Source organism: Belonocnema kinseyi, chromosome 7, assembly GCF_010883055.1.
Source record: "Belonocnema kinseyi isolate 2016_QV_RU_SX_M_011 chromosome 7, B_treatae_v1, whole genome shotgun sequence".
Taxonomy (NCBI): domain Eukaryota; kingdom Metazoa; phylum Arthropoda; class Insecta; order Hymenoptera; family Cynipidae; genus Belonocnema; species Belonocnema kinseyi.
Genome location: NC_046663.1, coordinates 60799500 through 60817875, shown reverse-complemented (window position 1 = coordinate 60817875; position 18376 = coordinate 60799500). Strand labels below are relative to the sequence as shown.

The 18376-nt window shown below is 27.2% G+C and overlaps 1 protein-coding gene across 1 annotated transcript in view; it reads right to left on the bottom strand.

Annotated features, from left to right (window-relative positions):
• The window catches only part of LOC117176826 (basement membrane-specific heparan sulfate proteoglycan core protein-like), a 642506-nt gene that overhangs the window by 407210 nt on the left and 216920 nt on the right, over nt 1-18376 (bottom strand). The window contains exons 8-9 of the mRNA XM_033367162.1: nt 14235-14429; nt 8592-8708 (exon numbers count right to left, since the gene is read on the bottom strand). Coding sequence (XP_033223053.1) covers nt 8592-8708; nt 14235-14429 — 312 coding nt within the window. The remainder of the gene's footprint in view (nt 1-8591; nt 8709-14234; nt 14430-18376) is intronic.

Sequence of the window (18376 nt, the reverse complement as noted above, 5' to 3'; positions counted from 1 at the left end):
GGGGGGGGGGGGTAACTTTATAATTAAAAATTAAAACCAACGTTTTTTATTGCAGATTCAGATTCTCCATTAAAAACTAATTAATATTTTATTCGAAAACATGTTTTTCATTTATGCCAGACGGCGATGCATTTGTAAAAAATCACATTGTTGGCTGGTCAAGGCATGTGGTTCCAAACGAAAGTAAAACGAAGATTCTTATCTGTTTATTTTATTTAAACAAAACAAAACAAAAAGAAATGAGAAGACTCTAAATCAATTTCTTCAAAAATTTTAATTTATTTTTGAATGGCGTCAGGTGCAAAATTTGGAATGCGGAAGCCGCATCCACATTCCACCCCCGATGACCTAACCCTCGGTTGCGCGGATTGTAACAAAATTTTCCATAAAAGTATAAGTATTTTGTAATGGAGAATTTGGATGGGTATTTCTTACGAAATTTTAATGTGACAAGAAGAAAAGGACACCCTGTTTTCAGATGCATGTATGGATGTTTGTTTGTTTGTATGCATGCATGCATGTATGTATGCATAAATGTTGTGTGTGTGTGTGTTGAATTCTAAGCCGTTTAGTGTCACCTAAGGCTTATATGTTAAGACAATACTTGTATAAAAGTACTGCAATCACGAGAATATTCATACTTTTCTAAATTGTTAAGTATTGTATTTGAAAATTTAAGGAATAAAAACATAAATATATTAAAAGAGAATAAAAAAACAGCTAGAAGCAGACAGATAAAAGCAGAAAATTTCAAATGGGTGCAAAGAATGATTTGTGAAATGCATTAATTCATTGACTGCTTACGTACCTGAAGTCAAAATGAGAAGTCTGTTTTTAAAAAAGTATATTGAGTTTTCTAATTTATCTACTCCACTTGATCCCTTTTCTCGGGTGGATGAAGGGTGCGTTGAAAATTAAATTTATTACAATTGAGTAGCTCTCCTGAAAATAATCATCACGTTGAAAGAGTTTGTGGCGTTGAAAGTGAAAGAAGTCGAAACTACGGTTTTCAGTCTTTTCACCTTGCATTGAATAACGCTTACGCTTAAAGAAGTTGAAACTGACGACGAAACTTCGATTTACTTCATAAGGGACGATAAATGTCTGTATTTCAGTATCTAGTTTAGCAGGATGGTATATCCCCGTGCTGCCGCGCCGAAGACCCGTGTTCGATTCCCACCTGCTTTATATTTTAATCGCATTTTTCTCTTTCAGCTTGTAATATAATGTTGAAGAATGTATATAATAATGTATAAACTATAATCATGTATACTGTAAATTTAATTTAAATAAATATAATAGTTCAAAACAGTTCAAAATCCCATAATAAGTCTGTATTTTCCTGCAGGTTAGGTTTATTTTCGTCGGCTAATCTGACTGCACCAATTTTTACTAAGTCGCTTACTAAATCAGTGTGCCGGTCTCTCTCGACGTCACTATAGTCCCTTGCAAATATTGCAATATTCTGCAGATATTAATGCAAGAAATTTCGAATTTTCTTTTACTGAAATTAGGAAGTGGCTATAATACATTACTTGCTGTTTTACTAGTTACTACTCGAAGCAGTAAACGTTAAAAAGTTCCTCTATGTCTCACTATTGAAAACTAAAAAAAAGGAAAATCTAGTCTGATTTTTAGCAAATATCGTAGCAAAAGGTTTCTCCGTATATTCCTTAATGATTGTGAAAAACGCTGAAATGAAGATGAGATCACAATATCGTTTCTCCTTCATTTCGGCTTCAAAATTTGTAAAAACGGTAATAACTACAACGTTTGCAGTCGAAATGAAGGCGAAAATACATCAGCTGACATTTAGACTTAAACTTCATTTCATCTTCATTCACCTTTATTGATTAAAGTGAAAGAAGTTGAAAGTGACAACGAAACTTTGACTCGGAAATGTATCTTTTACAGGCTAAAATTTATCTATTCGTTTGAAAATTATGTGCTTTGTTGAAAATTCATCTTTTTTAGTAGAAATTTAATCTTTTTGGTTAAAAATGGAACGGTTTGGTTAAAAACTAATCGGTTTCGTTGAGATTTAAAATCTTTTTTCTTAAATGCGTCTTTTACATTGAAATCAAATGTTCTAAATTTAAAATTTGAATCTTTTGTTCAAAATGTCAACTATTATGTTTTTGTTGATAATTCATTTTTTTTGTCAATTTATTCTTTTGGATTAAAGATTCAATTATGTATTTAAAAAGTCAACAATATAGTAGAAAATTTAAATGTTTGTTAGAAAATTCAACTGTTTGTGGAAAATTCGGTTTTTTGGTTAAAAATTCATTTTTTGGAATAAAAAATTAAATACTGAATTTTTGATTAAAAATTAATTGATTGAATTTGGGTGCTTTGTTAAAAATTCATCTTTTTTTGTAGATATTTAATCCTTTCGGACGAAAATGCAACGATTTGGTAAAAAAAATCTATTTTAGTTGAAGACTGAACTGGTTTCTTGATAATGAACTTTTTTATTGAAATCAAATGCTCTATTAAAGATTTGAATTTTTTTTATTTATAAAGTATTACATTTGATGTTGAAAATTCATCTTCTTGGTTGAGTATTTATATTTTTATCTGGTAATTGTATTATTCTATTTTTTGAAGAAAATAGAATTTTTTCATTTGAAACTTCTAGTTTAAAACAAGCTAAAAGTATGCACTGTATTTTAAAAAAATTATAAGTCTTGTAAAAAATCCATTTTTTTTGTTCAAAATTCAAATGGTTTCTTTAAAATTAATCTGTTCAAGCTCATGATTCAAGCTTGCATAATGAACATTTGCCTTTGTTGCACATAAACTGTTTTTGACTTTAAACCAAATCTTCTTTAGTTAAATTCTTGACTTTTGACTATTGACTATGCTGTTGAAAATTCAGCTGTTTGTTTAAAAAATAACTTTTCTGTTAACAATTTATATTTCGCTGTTGAAAAACGAACAGAATGTAGAAACTCCTTTTTTTATTAATTTTTTGTAATACAAATTTAACTATTGCATTTTTGGTTCAATATGGATCTTTTTTGTTTAAAAATTCAACTCCTTGGTTCAAAGTTGACGTATTTTGTTGAGAATTGGTTTTTTTGGTGGAAAATTTATCTTCTTAGCTGAAAAGTCACTTTTTTGGTTAAAAATTGAACACTATGGATGCAATTTTCTTCTTTATTGATTGAAAAATCTATCTTGGTTAATAATTTAACACTTTTTGTTAAAAAAATGTATTTGATTATTCATCTCTTGGAATCCTTTAAAAATCCTGAAACAATTCGAATTCTTTGGAAATCTTTTGAAATCATTTAAAATCCCCTGAAACTTTTTAAAGTTTTTGAAAAATCCTTATATGTTTTAAAAATACCAGAATTCCAGTTCTTTAAAATCTGATGAAATCCCTTGAAACTTTTTTAAGCTCCTCAAAATTCCGTGAAATCTTTTTATATAACTTAAAATATTTAAAATCCTCCAAAACCTTTAAATCATTTAAATTCTTTAAAATTTCTTAATTCTTTAAAATTTCTTAATTCTTTAAATTTTTTCTTGAAAGAGATTTTGAATCTTTTAAGATACCCTACAATATTTTAAATCCCTTAAAATCTTTTGCAATCCCAGTAAAGGGTTTAAATCCTTGGAACTTTGTTGAACAAATTTCTGATCTCTTTATAATATCTTGGAATCTTTTACAATACCCTGAAATATTCAAAATTCTTTTAAAGTTTTGAGATCATTCAAATCCTTAGAAATCGCTTGAAATTTTTTTAATTTTTTGAAAATGTCTTTAAAGCCTTTAAAGTACACAATCCTTTGAAATTTTATGAAATCCCTTACAACTTTTCAAAGCTTTTGAAAAATTCTTTCAATTTTTTTAAATGCTTTTAAATCGCTTCAAATCATTGAAATCTATGCAAAATTTATCAAAGAATCTTTTAAAATTTTCGAAAATATTTAAAATCCCTTGAAGTCTTTTGAAATAATTTGCAGAGTTTTAAACGTCTCAAAAATATCTTGGATTCTTTAAAAATACCTTTCAATATTTCAAACCTCTTTAAAACCCATTGAGTTACTGCAGTCAACTGAAAATTCTTTGAAACCTTTAAAAATATTTCAAACAATTTGAAACCTCTTAAAACTTTTTAAAGCTGTTAGAAACTCCTTACATATTTAAAAATATAATTAATTTCTGTGAAATGCTTTAAAAATTTCTTAATCATACACAGAAAGAACGTTTATCCTACGATCGAATAGAAGCAGTCGTCTGCTACGGCATCCTTAGCAGCAATGGGAAAATGGAAATGTATGAGTGAATTTGAGTTATAAATCGGGACACCAGATTTAAAACGACACAAAAAAACAAAAGTTAAAATTTGTTACACATATATCTTGCAACGGTTACAAATTAAAAATATTTCGGCAAAAGTTCGCCGAGGTTACGAGAATAATTCTGACCTCGTCTACTGCGTGACGCGGAAGTGAGCAAATTTCGGTAAAACATGTAGAATCAGTAACAGAAAACACAAAAAAATTTGTTCTTACTCATATATTTCCTCCGAAATAAATAGGACTATTGTAGAGGAATTAAAATTTACTTGATACCATTTATCAAAAACCGCAAAGACGCAAAAAGCAACTGACAGATGGGAATCCCCGACTCTCTCCAATTTAATGAAGTTAAACGACGATAGATAGCGCTGGCGTCGTACTCATCGCTAGAAATCGAATAAAAATGGAGCGATTATAAAGCGAAAGATTATCCAGGTAAGGTTAAAAATCGAAAATTATTTTCGATTCATGTGAAGTTTATCCAGCAAGGTTAATTTTTATTGCGGTGAATCTTTCACCTGAAATTGATGTAAACTTTATCTTTCGTTTTTTCTGTGATATTACATATTCTTTGGAATCTTTTAAAATACCGGAAAATATTTCCGATCCTTTGAAATCTTTTAAAATCTTTAAAAAGTGTCTAAAGCCCTTGACAGTTCCTTAGAACTTTGCAAAATAACCTAAAAGATCGTAAATCCTTTAAAATTCCATTAAATTACTGAAATCAATTAAACATTCTTCGGAATCTTTCAAAATACTGGTATATACTTTAAATCCTTTGAAATATTTTGAAATCTCTTGAAAATTTATAAAGCTGTTAAAAATTCCTTAGAATTTTGGGAAATAACCTGAAATATTTTTAATCCTTAAAAATTCCATTGAATTCTTGATTTTTTAATAATGCCTTGAATTTTTCTAAGAAGCATAAAGCACCCCCAGTCCTTAAAAATCTTTTGAAATCACTTGAAATCTCTGGAAACTTTTCGAAGCTTTTAAAAATCCTTTAAAATGATTGAAATCAGTTTCAAATTTTATATACCTTTTAAAATAGCCTAAAATATTTCAACGTCTTTCTAGCATACCTAATCAGTATTAAAAAAAAAAGTGAACGTGTGAGTGCAATCGGGCAACAACAATACATTGGTCGACTTCCTAGTCGCTTCAACCCTGTTGACTTCGAAATGATCCTCCAACAGGAAAGGAAGAGTGTGAGAAAAAGCTCTCGAGTTTTGAATATTCATCGGATCTTCCCGGTTGCGCTAGTTTACAACTCTCTACACGACCTTATTTTTCCTTAGAAAAAGTTTCAAAAAGAAATTCTTTTTCAAAGACGCCTCTCAAGCGTTGCTACCTTAATTATCACGATGGCATCAACCGCTGCCGGATTATATTTATTCCGGAGAAATAAAACAGTTTAAATGTCCGCCAGTTTTTCTCACGTATCGATCCTTAACTCGTTATCAAGAATTCTTCTTTACCAATGAGTGATCCATCGTAGGTAAGACAGGAAGTCGCACATGTCTTGGGCATAAGATACCGACAGAGCTTTCTTATTTAGAAAGCTATATCTATTACCAGAATCATTTTCTGCACTATCAACACCCACTAATAAAATAGTATTAAAGAGATCTTTTTTGAAAAATTATCATACTTAATATTTTATAAGGAATCTACTATTTAGTTTTATAAAAAAAATTTTTTTAAATCGTATCTTCGATTTTTATTAACTTTCAAAACAAAAATGTGTACCTATTTATATTTTACGTTTTAGTTCAACGCTTGATTTTATTTTAACAGTAATGCAAACTCTTTCCTCTGTTCGTCTATTTTCTCCTTTTTTAGTTCCTGATTTAATATTTCCCTATTTTTCGTTTGAAGTCAATTCTTTTTAATTAAAAAGGCTAATATTACATTTCTTGTTTAAAATTCTCCAACTCGTTAAAGATTTAACCATTTCCTTAAACTCACTTTTTTAGAAAATATTAATCTTCTTTCCTGAAGATTTAACTAATAAATTTTTAGCTAAAAATTAATTTTTGTTGTCGAAATTTTAATTAATTGGTTGAAAGTTGAAATACATTCTGAAAAACTTATTCTATTTGGCTGAGGATTTAAGTTTTGTATTGAAAAATCGTTTTCTTGTTTTGTTTTAAACTTAACATTTTTAACTGAAAATTTAACTGTTCAATTTTTCTTGAAAATTCAATAATTTGGTTACAAACTTATGTAATTTGTTGCAATTTTATCTTCTTGGATAAATAAATAATCTCCTTAATTCAAAATTTAAATCATTGGTTGAAAATGGAACCACTTTGTTAATAATTTGTTTTATTGTTTAAAGATTTGACTATTGGTTCAAAAATTCGTATTTTTGTTTGTTTTTTACTCAATATTTTAAACGAAAATTTTGACTAGTCCACAAACAGTTAAAAACTCAACTATTTACACCGAGAAAAAATTGGTAATGGTTTACTAGGATTTTACCAGTTCCCATGATTCATACATTGATCTTTTTTATTTAAAAAAAAAACTAATCTTCTTGATTAAAAATTCAACTAATTAATTAAAAGTCGATCTGCTTTGTTTATCATTCATTCTATTGTTCGAAGATTTAACTATTTGATTGAATTTTTTTTCTTTGTTTTAAATATAATTTTCCAACTGAAAATTGAGCTATTATTAGTCCGATTATAGTAGAAATGTATTTTAAACATGAATCCTTTTCTTGCACTGTAATCCAAAACATTTTTTAGGGTTTGAACAAATAAAAATAAAATATTGGGAGAGACTTTTTTTGGTACTTTTGCCTAAAAAAAAGTCCTATCAACACTTGAGAAAATTTATATAAATATAAAATAGAACTTTGCTTATACTTTTGTCACAAAAATTATTTAGGGCTTGAAAAAATAAAATAAAATTAAGTGGTTCTTCTTTGCTACTTTTTCCATAGAAAACACCTGCTAAAAATAAAAAGTTTTAAAATGAAATGGGAGTCTTAGAATTCCCATCAGTATTTTAAAAAAAGTCTTATAAAAATAAAAAAGAAGTTTACTTGTACCTTTGTCTAGAAAAAATAGCTAGGGCGTGTAAAAATTCGAAAAAAATGTTTAGTAAGATTTTTTGGTAATTTTGACCTAATAAGGTTCTGTTAAAAATAAAAAATAAAAATATAAAATATAACTTTGCTTGTTATTTTGGCCCAGACATTATTTAGGGCTTGCAAAAATTAAAAAAATTTAATAGGACTTTTTTGGTACTTTCGCCTTAAAAAGAGCTGCTAAGAATTAAATGGTAATTTTTTTATTCTTTTGTCTTGCAGAAATTCCATCAGCAATTGCAAAAATTTCGATGAAAATAAAACAGAACTTTGCTTTTACTTTTTTCCTACAAATTATTTAATGCGTGTAAAAATTTGAACAAAACTTCAGTGAAATTTTTTTGGTAATTTTGACTTAAAAAGGTTCTTTTGAAAATTTTAATTAAAAAATTAATTGCCATATTTTCGACAGTTTTGTTCTACAAAAGTCCTATCAACACTTGAGAAAATGTATATAAAAATAAAATAGAACTTTGCTTGTACTCTAGCCCCAACAGTTATTTAGGGCTTGCAAATATTGAAAAAATTTAATGGGAATTTTTTGGATTTTTTGCCCAAAAAAGACCTGCTACAAATTAAATGGGAATTCCTTGATAATTTTGTTTTGCAGAAGTCTCATCAGCATTTGAAAAAATTCCGATGAAAATAAAATGGATCTTTGCTTGTCCTTCTGTCCCAAAAAATAATTATTTAGGGCCTGCCAAAATTGGAAGAAAAAAATCAGTGGGATTTATTTGATACTTTTGTTCTGAAAAGGTTCTGCTAAAAACAAAAATTAATAGATTAAATGCTAATTTTTTGAAAGTGTTGTCATTCAAAAGTCCCATTGGCACTTGCAAAATTTCATATAAAAATAAAATAAAACTTTCCTTGTACTTTTGTCCCTAACATTATTTAGGGCTTACAAAAATTAATAAAAGTGGGATTTTTCAGGCAATTATGCCCTAGAAAAGACCTGCTAAACATAAAAATTTAACAATTGAGTCGGACTTTATTGTTACTTTTGTTCTACAAAAATCCCATCAGCACTTGCTTGTACTTTTCCCCCAAAAATTATTCAGAGCTCGCAAAAAATAAAACAAGTGTAACTGTTTTGGAACTTTTGCCCTAAAAAAATTTCCACTAAAAACATAAGTAAGACTTTTCCGGTACTTTTACTTAGAAAAATATTTTGACTCACCAGGGTAGTCGCAATCATGCTCATCACTTCCGTCCTGACAATCCGGTTTGTGATCACAGCGATAAGATTCCAAAATACAGCGCGAAACATCACAGGCAAATTCTCCAATGCTGCATCCTGAAACAGATTCAAAATTCATTAAATAAATTTTCTCGATCGAACTGCGAAATTTTCCAAATACAACAAAATTTAAAACTATTTTCTAAGATGCAAAACGCTTCAGGAAACGCAGAAAGCCACGAAAAAGAGGTACGGAAAACTAAAACCGCCTAACACCATTGAACCTCCTTTTGCAGGAGAAAAAAATCCCTATTTCAGGGGGATAATTTTCCACAGAATGAGATAATTACTTTTGTTGTAGTTCTTTTAAATTTCAGTTTTAGGAACACTATATCAAAAAATGTATGGTAATACGTACGTATTGTGCAATTTAATGGAAATTCGGTTTAGCATTCTATGTCAAAAGTGACTTTTTAAATCAGTTAATTTGACTTGTTGATGAAATCAGTAACTTTAATTGACAGAATCTGTTGAATTCGAAACTAAAAAAACAGTCCATTTTCAACAAAAAATGGAGTAGATAAATTTTCATTAATCAAAATTAATTTGGAACAAAAAAATGCATTTTTAACAAAATAGTTCAGTTTTCAACTAAAGAGAATGATTTTTAACAAAAAGGATGAATCTGACACCAAAAAAATTTTTTAATGAAGTAGTTCAAATATCAATCAAGCAGTAGAATGTTTGACTAAAAAAGATGATTTTTCAAGCAAGAAGAATAATTCTCTGCAGAAAAGACTAATTTTAAACAAAATATAAGAATTTTTAACCAAAAAATATTAATTTTCAACGAAAAATATCAATTTTTAACAAGAGAGTCGAATATAGAACGGAAATAATTAATTGTAAACGTGATAATGTTGCGTTGAGAAGAATGCCTTTCTTCCAAAAAAGACGAATTTTTAATCAAATACTCAAATTTCAAATCAACTAGTTAAATTTGTATCTAAAAATTGGAAAACCTTAATCTTTGGTCTAAAAAATTATTTGTCATCAGAAAAGATGAATTTTCAATCAAAAATATAATAGCTGATATTTGAGCCAAAAAAGATTTCATTTTTAAATGAAAAAACTGTTGATATTTAAACCAAAAAATCTTTAATTCAAATAAAAAACAAGTTGGCTTTTAACTAAAAAAATTCAGTTTTCAACTCAAAATCAAAGAAGCATGATCTACTAATATCCTGAATCTGTAAACAAACAAACTGAATTTTTAACAAAGTACGAATTTAATGAACGAATTTAATGAAGAATTTTATTTAATAATAATTTAACAATTTCATTATAATAGACAAACCAGTTACTTACACTGATTGAACATCAGTCATTTCAAGTGACTGTTATCAGTAGAAATGTCCTTCTTTACAGTCAAAGCATCATTCATTACTTTAATCAGTCAACTTTTAACTTTTTAGACCTAAAGTTTAATAAAACGAATGCAAAGAAGCGGTATACATTTTTGACAATTCAACAATTAATTAATAAAAAAATTGGGACAATTTTACAGCTATACATCACACTTCAAATTTTCTCTAAGTATTCATTCTCAGAGATAGAGGAAACCAGTAGGAGGTGAGCACCAGTACGAACTGAATAATGGGAAAAAGTGACTGGTATGGTGTATACTTCTTAATACGATACTGATTTTTCAAGTAATTAAATCGTTTGGTTATTTTTTTACAGTAGTTTATTCAAATCGTCAAACTCTTGTCTTCAGTCAATGCCTTTTACTAGTATAAAAGATAATTATTTGTAGTTTTTTAAGATTTAAAAAACAATTTGTGCTCACTTTGTTAGAACTTAATTTTTTATTAAATACGTACATATAAGCATAAAAAAGTATTTTTAACACAAAACTCAATTTCGCTCAAAAAATGTGAAGGTAGGCGGTTTCAGCTTTTCATATCTCGATAGTTTACATAATGCATAGATCACAAAATTTCCATCCAGGATTATCTCAATCTATGTCTAAAAGGCAAAACTCTGTTAATTCTTAACAGAAAGATAATCCTGCATTAAGGATTTTAACTATAAGAAATCCCAAAGTTAAAAACGTTAGATAGAGGAAATTATTTAGTGAATCTTGAACTTTTCCCAAAAGCTTATGATTCAGATGAAATTATCTTATACGTGCAGATTTACAAGGGGAGAGCCACCCTCATATTGGGTATCCCAAAATAGAAAAAAATTTCGAAATTTAAAACGGCTAGTGCTGTAAGTTTGTCACGTTTCAGTATGAACAAAAATTATCAACACCTTCAAAAAATCCATTTCAGCTAATTTTCAAAAAATTCGAAATTAAATAAAAGTTCTATTTTGAAATTTGTATTTCTTATCAACATTTCACGCCAAAAAATGTACGTAAAAATATCATAATTTTTGTACTCTTACAGAATTTTTTCTAATTCTAAAAATTATAAATATATGACCTTATGACGACACAATAAGACGATTTGTTATTTAGAAAAGTCATTAGAGACTTTTATTAGTAATAATTTGCAACAACTTTTCAGAGTTAGCTGTTTTTGATTTTTTTTAATATTTGCATTTTTTATCTTTAAACGAGGAATTGTTTACGAAATATCAGCAATAAATTGTTTTTTTTTTTAAATAAATGCAAAATTTGGACAAATTCGTTATGCATTAACATTATTTTTTCACGTAAAATATTATTATTAGACACATGCTGAATAGATTCTATTAAAAAATAACTGACTCTGAACAATCTCTGTCATTTTTTTATAAATAATTGTTATAAAAATGCACAATTTAGCCATTTTTCTGCAAAAAGACAAGTTTCTTTCAAAACAATATGAATAAATTTCTCATGCAGGATTTTTAGTTAAAGTAAAACAGCATTCGAAAGTTTCTTGAATTTGTTAAAATAATTAATTGAAAAATATAACATTTTAATCTATTTTCAACCTGCAAGCACAGTTAACTCACGAAAAAAGGATTACTGGTAATACTTTTTCGTGCAGAAATGCTCTTTATAGGTGGAAAAATGGCTAATTGTGCATCTGTTTAAACTAGATATTATAAAATTTCAAAATCTGGCCAAATTTATTCATGCTTTTTTGCAAAAACGGTGCATTGCTGAAAAAAATGTATGCATTTTTTAATAATTATTATGTATAAAAATGACAGATATTGATTAAAATTCAGACTGTTCAAAAAATGGAAATAGCTCTAGAAATAATTAACATTTGTTAAAGTTCTAAAGGCAAATTTTACAATATTTTTTAATATGTTTAAGATATTTTCAGAAATTTTCCGCTAAATTCTGCTCTATGGTCAAATCTGATGCAAAAATTTGAATAATTTAAAAATTGTAGTAAAACATATAAAAATATTGTTGTTTTTAAATTTTTTAATCAATTGTTGACTAAAATCGTAATTCATAATTTCACGCCTTTCATGCATCAAGTTTGACCTAAGGGGAAATTAAAGATAAAATTTAAAAATTTTCTTATTAATCTACCAAAAACTATGTAGACTTAGAATAAGTCCAAAAACTATAAAAAAATGTTCATTGTATGCAGAGTTATTCCAATTTTTGAAAAGTCGAAATTTGACGTTTTTTTACAATGTTATTTTATAAAATTGACATTTTTCCTTTATCTTGGGCCTATTTGAGGCAGACTTTTATTATTATTTTTTCTAATATGGTAAGGAAAAAATTTTAATGAAAAAGTAATTATTAAACAAACAAAAATTTCGTAATTTTGCATTTACATATTTAGAAACTTGGTTTCCTGCCAATATTTCGTAAAGAAATGCCTCAATGAATCTTTACAGAAAGCATCTTTCTGATGATTTATTAGTAGTTCCAAGGAAAATGTAAAATCTGTAAGATATATAAATAAAATAAAAATAAAAAATAATCTTTTCTACTTTTCAAACGTTTTTTTGTTTAGCTCTTTTAGTATTATGCCAAACAGAAACATGATTGAAAATTATGCGAAATACACAGGTTTATTTGTGTGAAGTAAATATATTTTTTTTATTGTACAAAATAGAAATGAATTTTAATTTGATCAAAGAGGATAAATAATTTTATCTTTTAATATTTAAACGTTTAAAAATTATGCAAAAGTAATAAACAATAAATAGAAGTAAAGTGAAATAACTTTTGATAATTCCTAATGATAAAAACGATAGTGAAATTAAATTAAATTAAAATTAAACACCACGATAAAACTTACAGCTTTCGATTGATCTAATTTCTCTAATTATTTGAACTTTTTTCTTTTAAATATTGAAAATGTTCAAATCTATCAAAAATCAATAAACAATTAATAATAGTAATTTAAAAATCGTTTTAATAACTTTAATAACATAACAAAAAAATTCTGGCGAAACTTGATCTTCTTTTAATAATAATAATCTTGTTAAGTTTTCATTCGTGTCCTTTTTTAATACATTTTTAAAATTGTTGTAATTTCATCAACTTAATAAATTAATAAATTTAGATATATTTTATAATAACTTTGCAAAATTTAGTTTCCAAAACTATGTGGATTACTACTTTCAATAGTAGTATACCTATAATAGTTCGATGACACTGGTTCTGTTGCAAGCTAAGCAACAGTAAAATCGCGACCGGTCATTTACCGACAGACGATAATGTTTCGCGTGCGTGTTAAGACGCCTACAGTCGATAAGATATAATTGGTTGGCAATTTAGGTCCCTACCCTATCATTGGTAGATAATGCAGACACTAATTTGTAATCTTAACTCGGTCAATAACGATGGTCCCTGCAATAAATCGGGATCTTATTCAGTATTGCTAGAACTATCTTTATTGACCAAGTTAATATTATATGTCAGTGCTCTACCTTACCAACCAATGATACGGTAAGAATTGATATTACCGATAAACTATAGGGTAGGAAGACTGGTGGCGAACCATTATCATCCGTCGGTAGATGACTGGTCGCGATTTTACTGTTGCTTAGCTAGAACCAGAACCGGTGACATCGAACTCGCATAGCTATACTACTAATCTCAGTAATTTAAGATGTGTAAAAAAAATTCTTTTACTTGAACTATATCTATTTCAAAATGCGCTCAATACTTTATTTTTGTTGTTAGTATAAATCACTTCCAAATCATTAGAAACAACTATCCCGCAAAGAAAATACGAATGAAAGATCTTTCAGGCTGAAAATGATCGAGGTGAACCTCCATTAGTGGAAAATTAACCATTTATCTTATGTAGTAATTTACCCAATTTACATATTTTTCAAAAACCAAACAGTTTTTATAATCCAGATATACATGAGGCAAACAATAACTTAGCATTCCTCAGACATGTTGCATTTTCCAGACCTTCAGTAGCTGACAATATTTACCTACATCCTATTTCTAAATTGTAAACTTCCAAACCTCTAAAGTGGGACTAAATAATACAAAAGCAGACACCAAAAGCAACATGCAGGGTGCAAAAAATAACACCGTTTCTATGGGGTAAAAATTAGTGTCTCAGTTTACATTTGAAACTGAGAACGTTATTTTGTTACATCCTTCTCTCCCATCACCAATTGGACTATTTCCAAAGATTCAAAGTGGTCAACCTGTACCTTGATCACAATTTTGTTCATCGGTTCCATTCGGACAATCAGGAATACCATTACACAACTGAACGGCACAAATGAACAGAGTTTCATTAACGCACCGCACTTGGTCGTCTCCCCGACACCCAGTTCTTCCTTCCGTTGAAATGGAAACATTTTTTGATTCTGCTCCCTCCTCAGATTTTGATTCAACTCCTACTGCTGCGATTTCAGTGTAAGGGTTGCTTTTTTATATTATTTACAGAAAATCTATAGATCCTTTTGAAAAATCCCTTCAGAATTTAAAGTTTCGAATCATTCCTTTCAGATTTTAATTCACAAGGGAAACATAGATTGTATTAATAAACTATATTGACTCAAATATAAAATTATAGTTTATAAAATAATAATATTTGACTTGAAAGGCATTGGACCCTTTTTTTAATTTTTATACTTAACCCCCCCAATTTATTCGAATCATGAAAAAATGTTTTTAAATCGTATTCATAGGCTCCATGAAGTTTAACACGTATTTCCCATAAGAAAAAAATACTTTCTTGTAAATTTTATTCGGAATCTTTAATATAATGTGTATATTTTATAAATTCGAAATTTCTCATCATAATCAGCCATAGAATATAAATCGGAAATCACTTTTTGAATTTCGCCCCCATTATTTTCTTTGATAAAGACAAAAAAAACATCAGTGAAAAATTGGTTTTTGCGACTTTTTGGCCGTAATTATTACTTTTTTGCTATTTCTTTCAGTACGAATTGTTTTAAGACCTAAACTATTACTTTATGCTAATAATTAGATGTTTAAATATATTATTTAAACAATTTATTATTATTTATAGTTATTTTCTCTTAGAATAGAATTAGATAGTCATGGTTTCTTCTGAAATGTTGAACTTGCTTTGAACTATGCAATTAGAGAGAAGCAATAATCAAGCTTACAAAAATAAATGTTTAAAAATTTATTATTATTTTTAGTAATATTATTTTTAAACAAACCTAGAAAGTTGCGTCTTTTTCTGAAATTTCCAAATTTTTTGCAACTTTTCCGTTAGTGTGAAATAATGAGAAATGAAAGTTGACGATCATAAATGTTCAAACAAATTATTATTGTTCACGACTATGTTCAAATAGATTGATACTAGCAACTATCTTTAAGAGAAGGTAATTATAAATAATAAAGGCATAAACCATTTTTTTTGTTAAACTGTATTAATTACTACCTCACTTTAAGTGAAAAATCGACAAATAGTTAGCAATTTCAGAAAAACATCCAATTTCCAGCATTATTTTAAGAATTTTTTTTTGCTTAAACAATTGTTTGTTGAATTCAATTCATTATTATCTCACTTTAAGTGAAAAGTGGACAAGAAGTTGGAAATTTCAGAAAAACAGCAAATTTTTAGTATTATTCTAAGAGGGTATTATTAAAATTGATAATAAATCGTTCAAACAATTTAGTTTAACATCTAATTTTTAGTGAAAAGTAATGTATTAATTATTCGAAACAATTTGTACTAAAATAAACGCCAAAAAAATAATCATTATCCCCAAAAACTCGCAAAATCCAATTTTTTACTCATGGGGTTCCTAGAGCCTAAAAATAGGCTAATCGGGGTGAAGATCAAAAAATAATGTTGGATTTTTACCCTTTCAATAATTTTGAAGGTAAATATTGAGTTTTAACTCGAATAACCTAATGTTGATGTCTCTGAATAAAATGTATCACATTGAAACTGACAAACACCTCTTTTTTCTTTTGGGAAAAAAGTGGTAAACTTCATGGGGCTTGCGGGACCTCTAAATACTATATAACATTTTTTATTATTAACTCGATCAAATGGGGGAGGGTTTTATGCATGGAAAATATAATAATAATAATAATCCTCCTCGTAATAGGGTAATTAATTAAATTTATTAATATTAATAACGATGAGTGAATTAATTAATTACCTGAATTTTAATAAATTTTGAACCTATATTATTTATTGATTTTGAAAGTTAAAAAAAATAAAAGCTTTCCAAATTTTGAAGAAATGTATGTGTTCGTATTTTTTATAAGAAGGGTTAATTTTTTATTTGGCAACAAAATCGTCATTCTTTAAACTTTTCAGAAGCATCAAATTTTTTAACTATTAGATGTATCATGAAAGATTTGAAATTATATATAAGTATTGTCTTATTAAAATTAATTGAAAATAGACGCTGCTTAACATGTATTTAAACAATTTGAAAATTTTGAAAATATACGAGAATTATCAATTATTTGAACAATTATTGTAAGCAAATTCAAAATTGTTCAATTTTTCAGCAAACAGTCTACATTTTTTACGAAATCAATTTAAAATATCTTTGCGATGAGTTTTCATTATGATACTTTCCAAATTGACAACAATATTGTTAATTAATTACACAATATTTATAAGGAAACTCAGAGTTTGACTATTTTTCCAGTAATAATAATAGTAATTGTCGTCAATTTGTAAAACATAACTTTAGTTTGTTAATTTGTTCGTAAATAATTCTGGCAGACGAGGAATTCTTTTTATATAGTTTTAACACAGATATAAGACCTTGTTTGGTAAACCTAAAAATCTTTCAAAAATTATATTTTTGAAAAGTAAAAAAAAAATGTCAATTTTGTTGTTAGATAAAAAACAAATCAAATTATATATGAAAAATCAAAATACACAAATCTTTTTGAGAACAGAATCATTAATTTAACAAAAACTTTCCCATCAAATCAATAGTGTATGCTAAAGATTGTAGATTGAAGATTGTAAGCGCATAGTTACGGCTCGATTTCTGTTGCTGGTATTTTTTCAATTCTTTTATTACAAATTACTAATAAATTGATTTGAATCAAGCAAAAATATTAATTTTTCACATAGAAAAATGTTGTTTTTTTCAACGTTTACCACTTTTACGCCAAGAAAAGTTTTTTACGGAATATTCTCACTTTTCTTCATTCACTTGAATATCTATATCTTGATTATTATTATTTTTATATGAGATAAAAGTAAAATATATAAAAATAGTATAATAAGAATAAATATAATATTCAAATATAAATAAAAAGTACAATAAAATTATATAAAAATATGATATAAATAAAAGCCATTTTCGATTATATTATTATAATATTCATATTTTGCATAGGAAATTTTTTAATATAAAAAAATAGTTTAAAATGTATACTTTAGCTGAATTAAAAAAAATCAACTGGAAATTGCAAAAAAAAAGAATATTAAATACAAAAAAAATGTTGGCAGCAGAAATTGAGCCCGGACTTTTGGGTTACAAACTGAGAGCGTCGCCGCCTGATCTAACCGGGAGTTGGAAGAAGTAAGAATCCAAACAAAATTCTGAAGGGGTCAAAATAAAAAAAAAATGTAATGCAATTCTCTGTAAAAATTAAAAAATTTCCATCTTCAGCGAAGAAATCTGTGTTAATTATTATTATTTTTTTGTCAAAACGCAAAGGCGCTCTACAAAATACACAAATTTAAATTTTATATAGTGAAGAATTTATTAGGTTGGAACACTTTTGACAAGTGGTCACTGATATTTCTCAATAAATATAATTTTTTTACTAGAAATAAGAGTAGAAACTAGAGAGAAATAAAAATTTCAGAAATTAAAAGACCCAAGGGTACTATTCGTTTCCTTTTTGCCTAAGAAACAGCTTTTTAGAATTAGGACCCAATAAAAAAAAAATGTCTCAGGAATTCCGCCAAAATTGCATGGGCAACATTTATTAATACTTGTAGTATCTTTTTTTCATTGAAACGATCTTTTTAAAATAAATTCCTTTTTATATTAAAAAAAATTTTTTTTTTCATAAATATTTGACCGTCAAATTTAGATATTATGTTTTATAACCCAGGATTCACAAAATAAAGATTCAAATTATACGACTTAGTATGTTCTATAGATTGATATCCTAAATTTTTGAATCCAATATCTTTAATAGTCGTTTTTTCGTTATTCAAAATTTCGCCAACCTTTATTTTAATCAAAATATGATTTTTTCAAAATATCTTCGTGGAGAATTTCTCATAAACACGAAAAATCAGAACCAGTTTTACAGAAAAATACAGAAAAATACAATAAATAACAAAAAAGGAAATTATAACTTCTTTTTGTTATTTGGA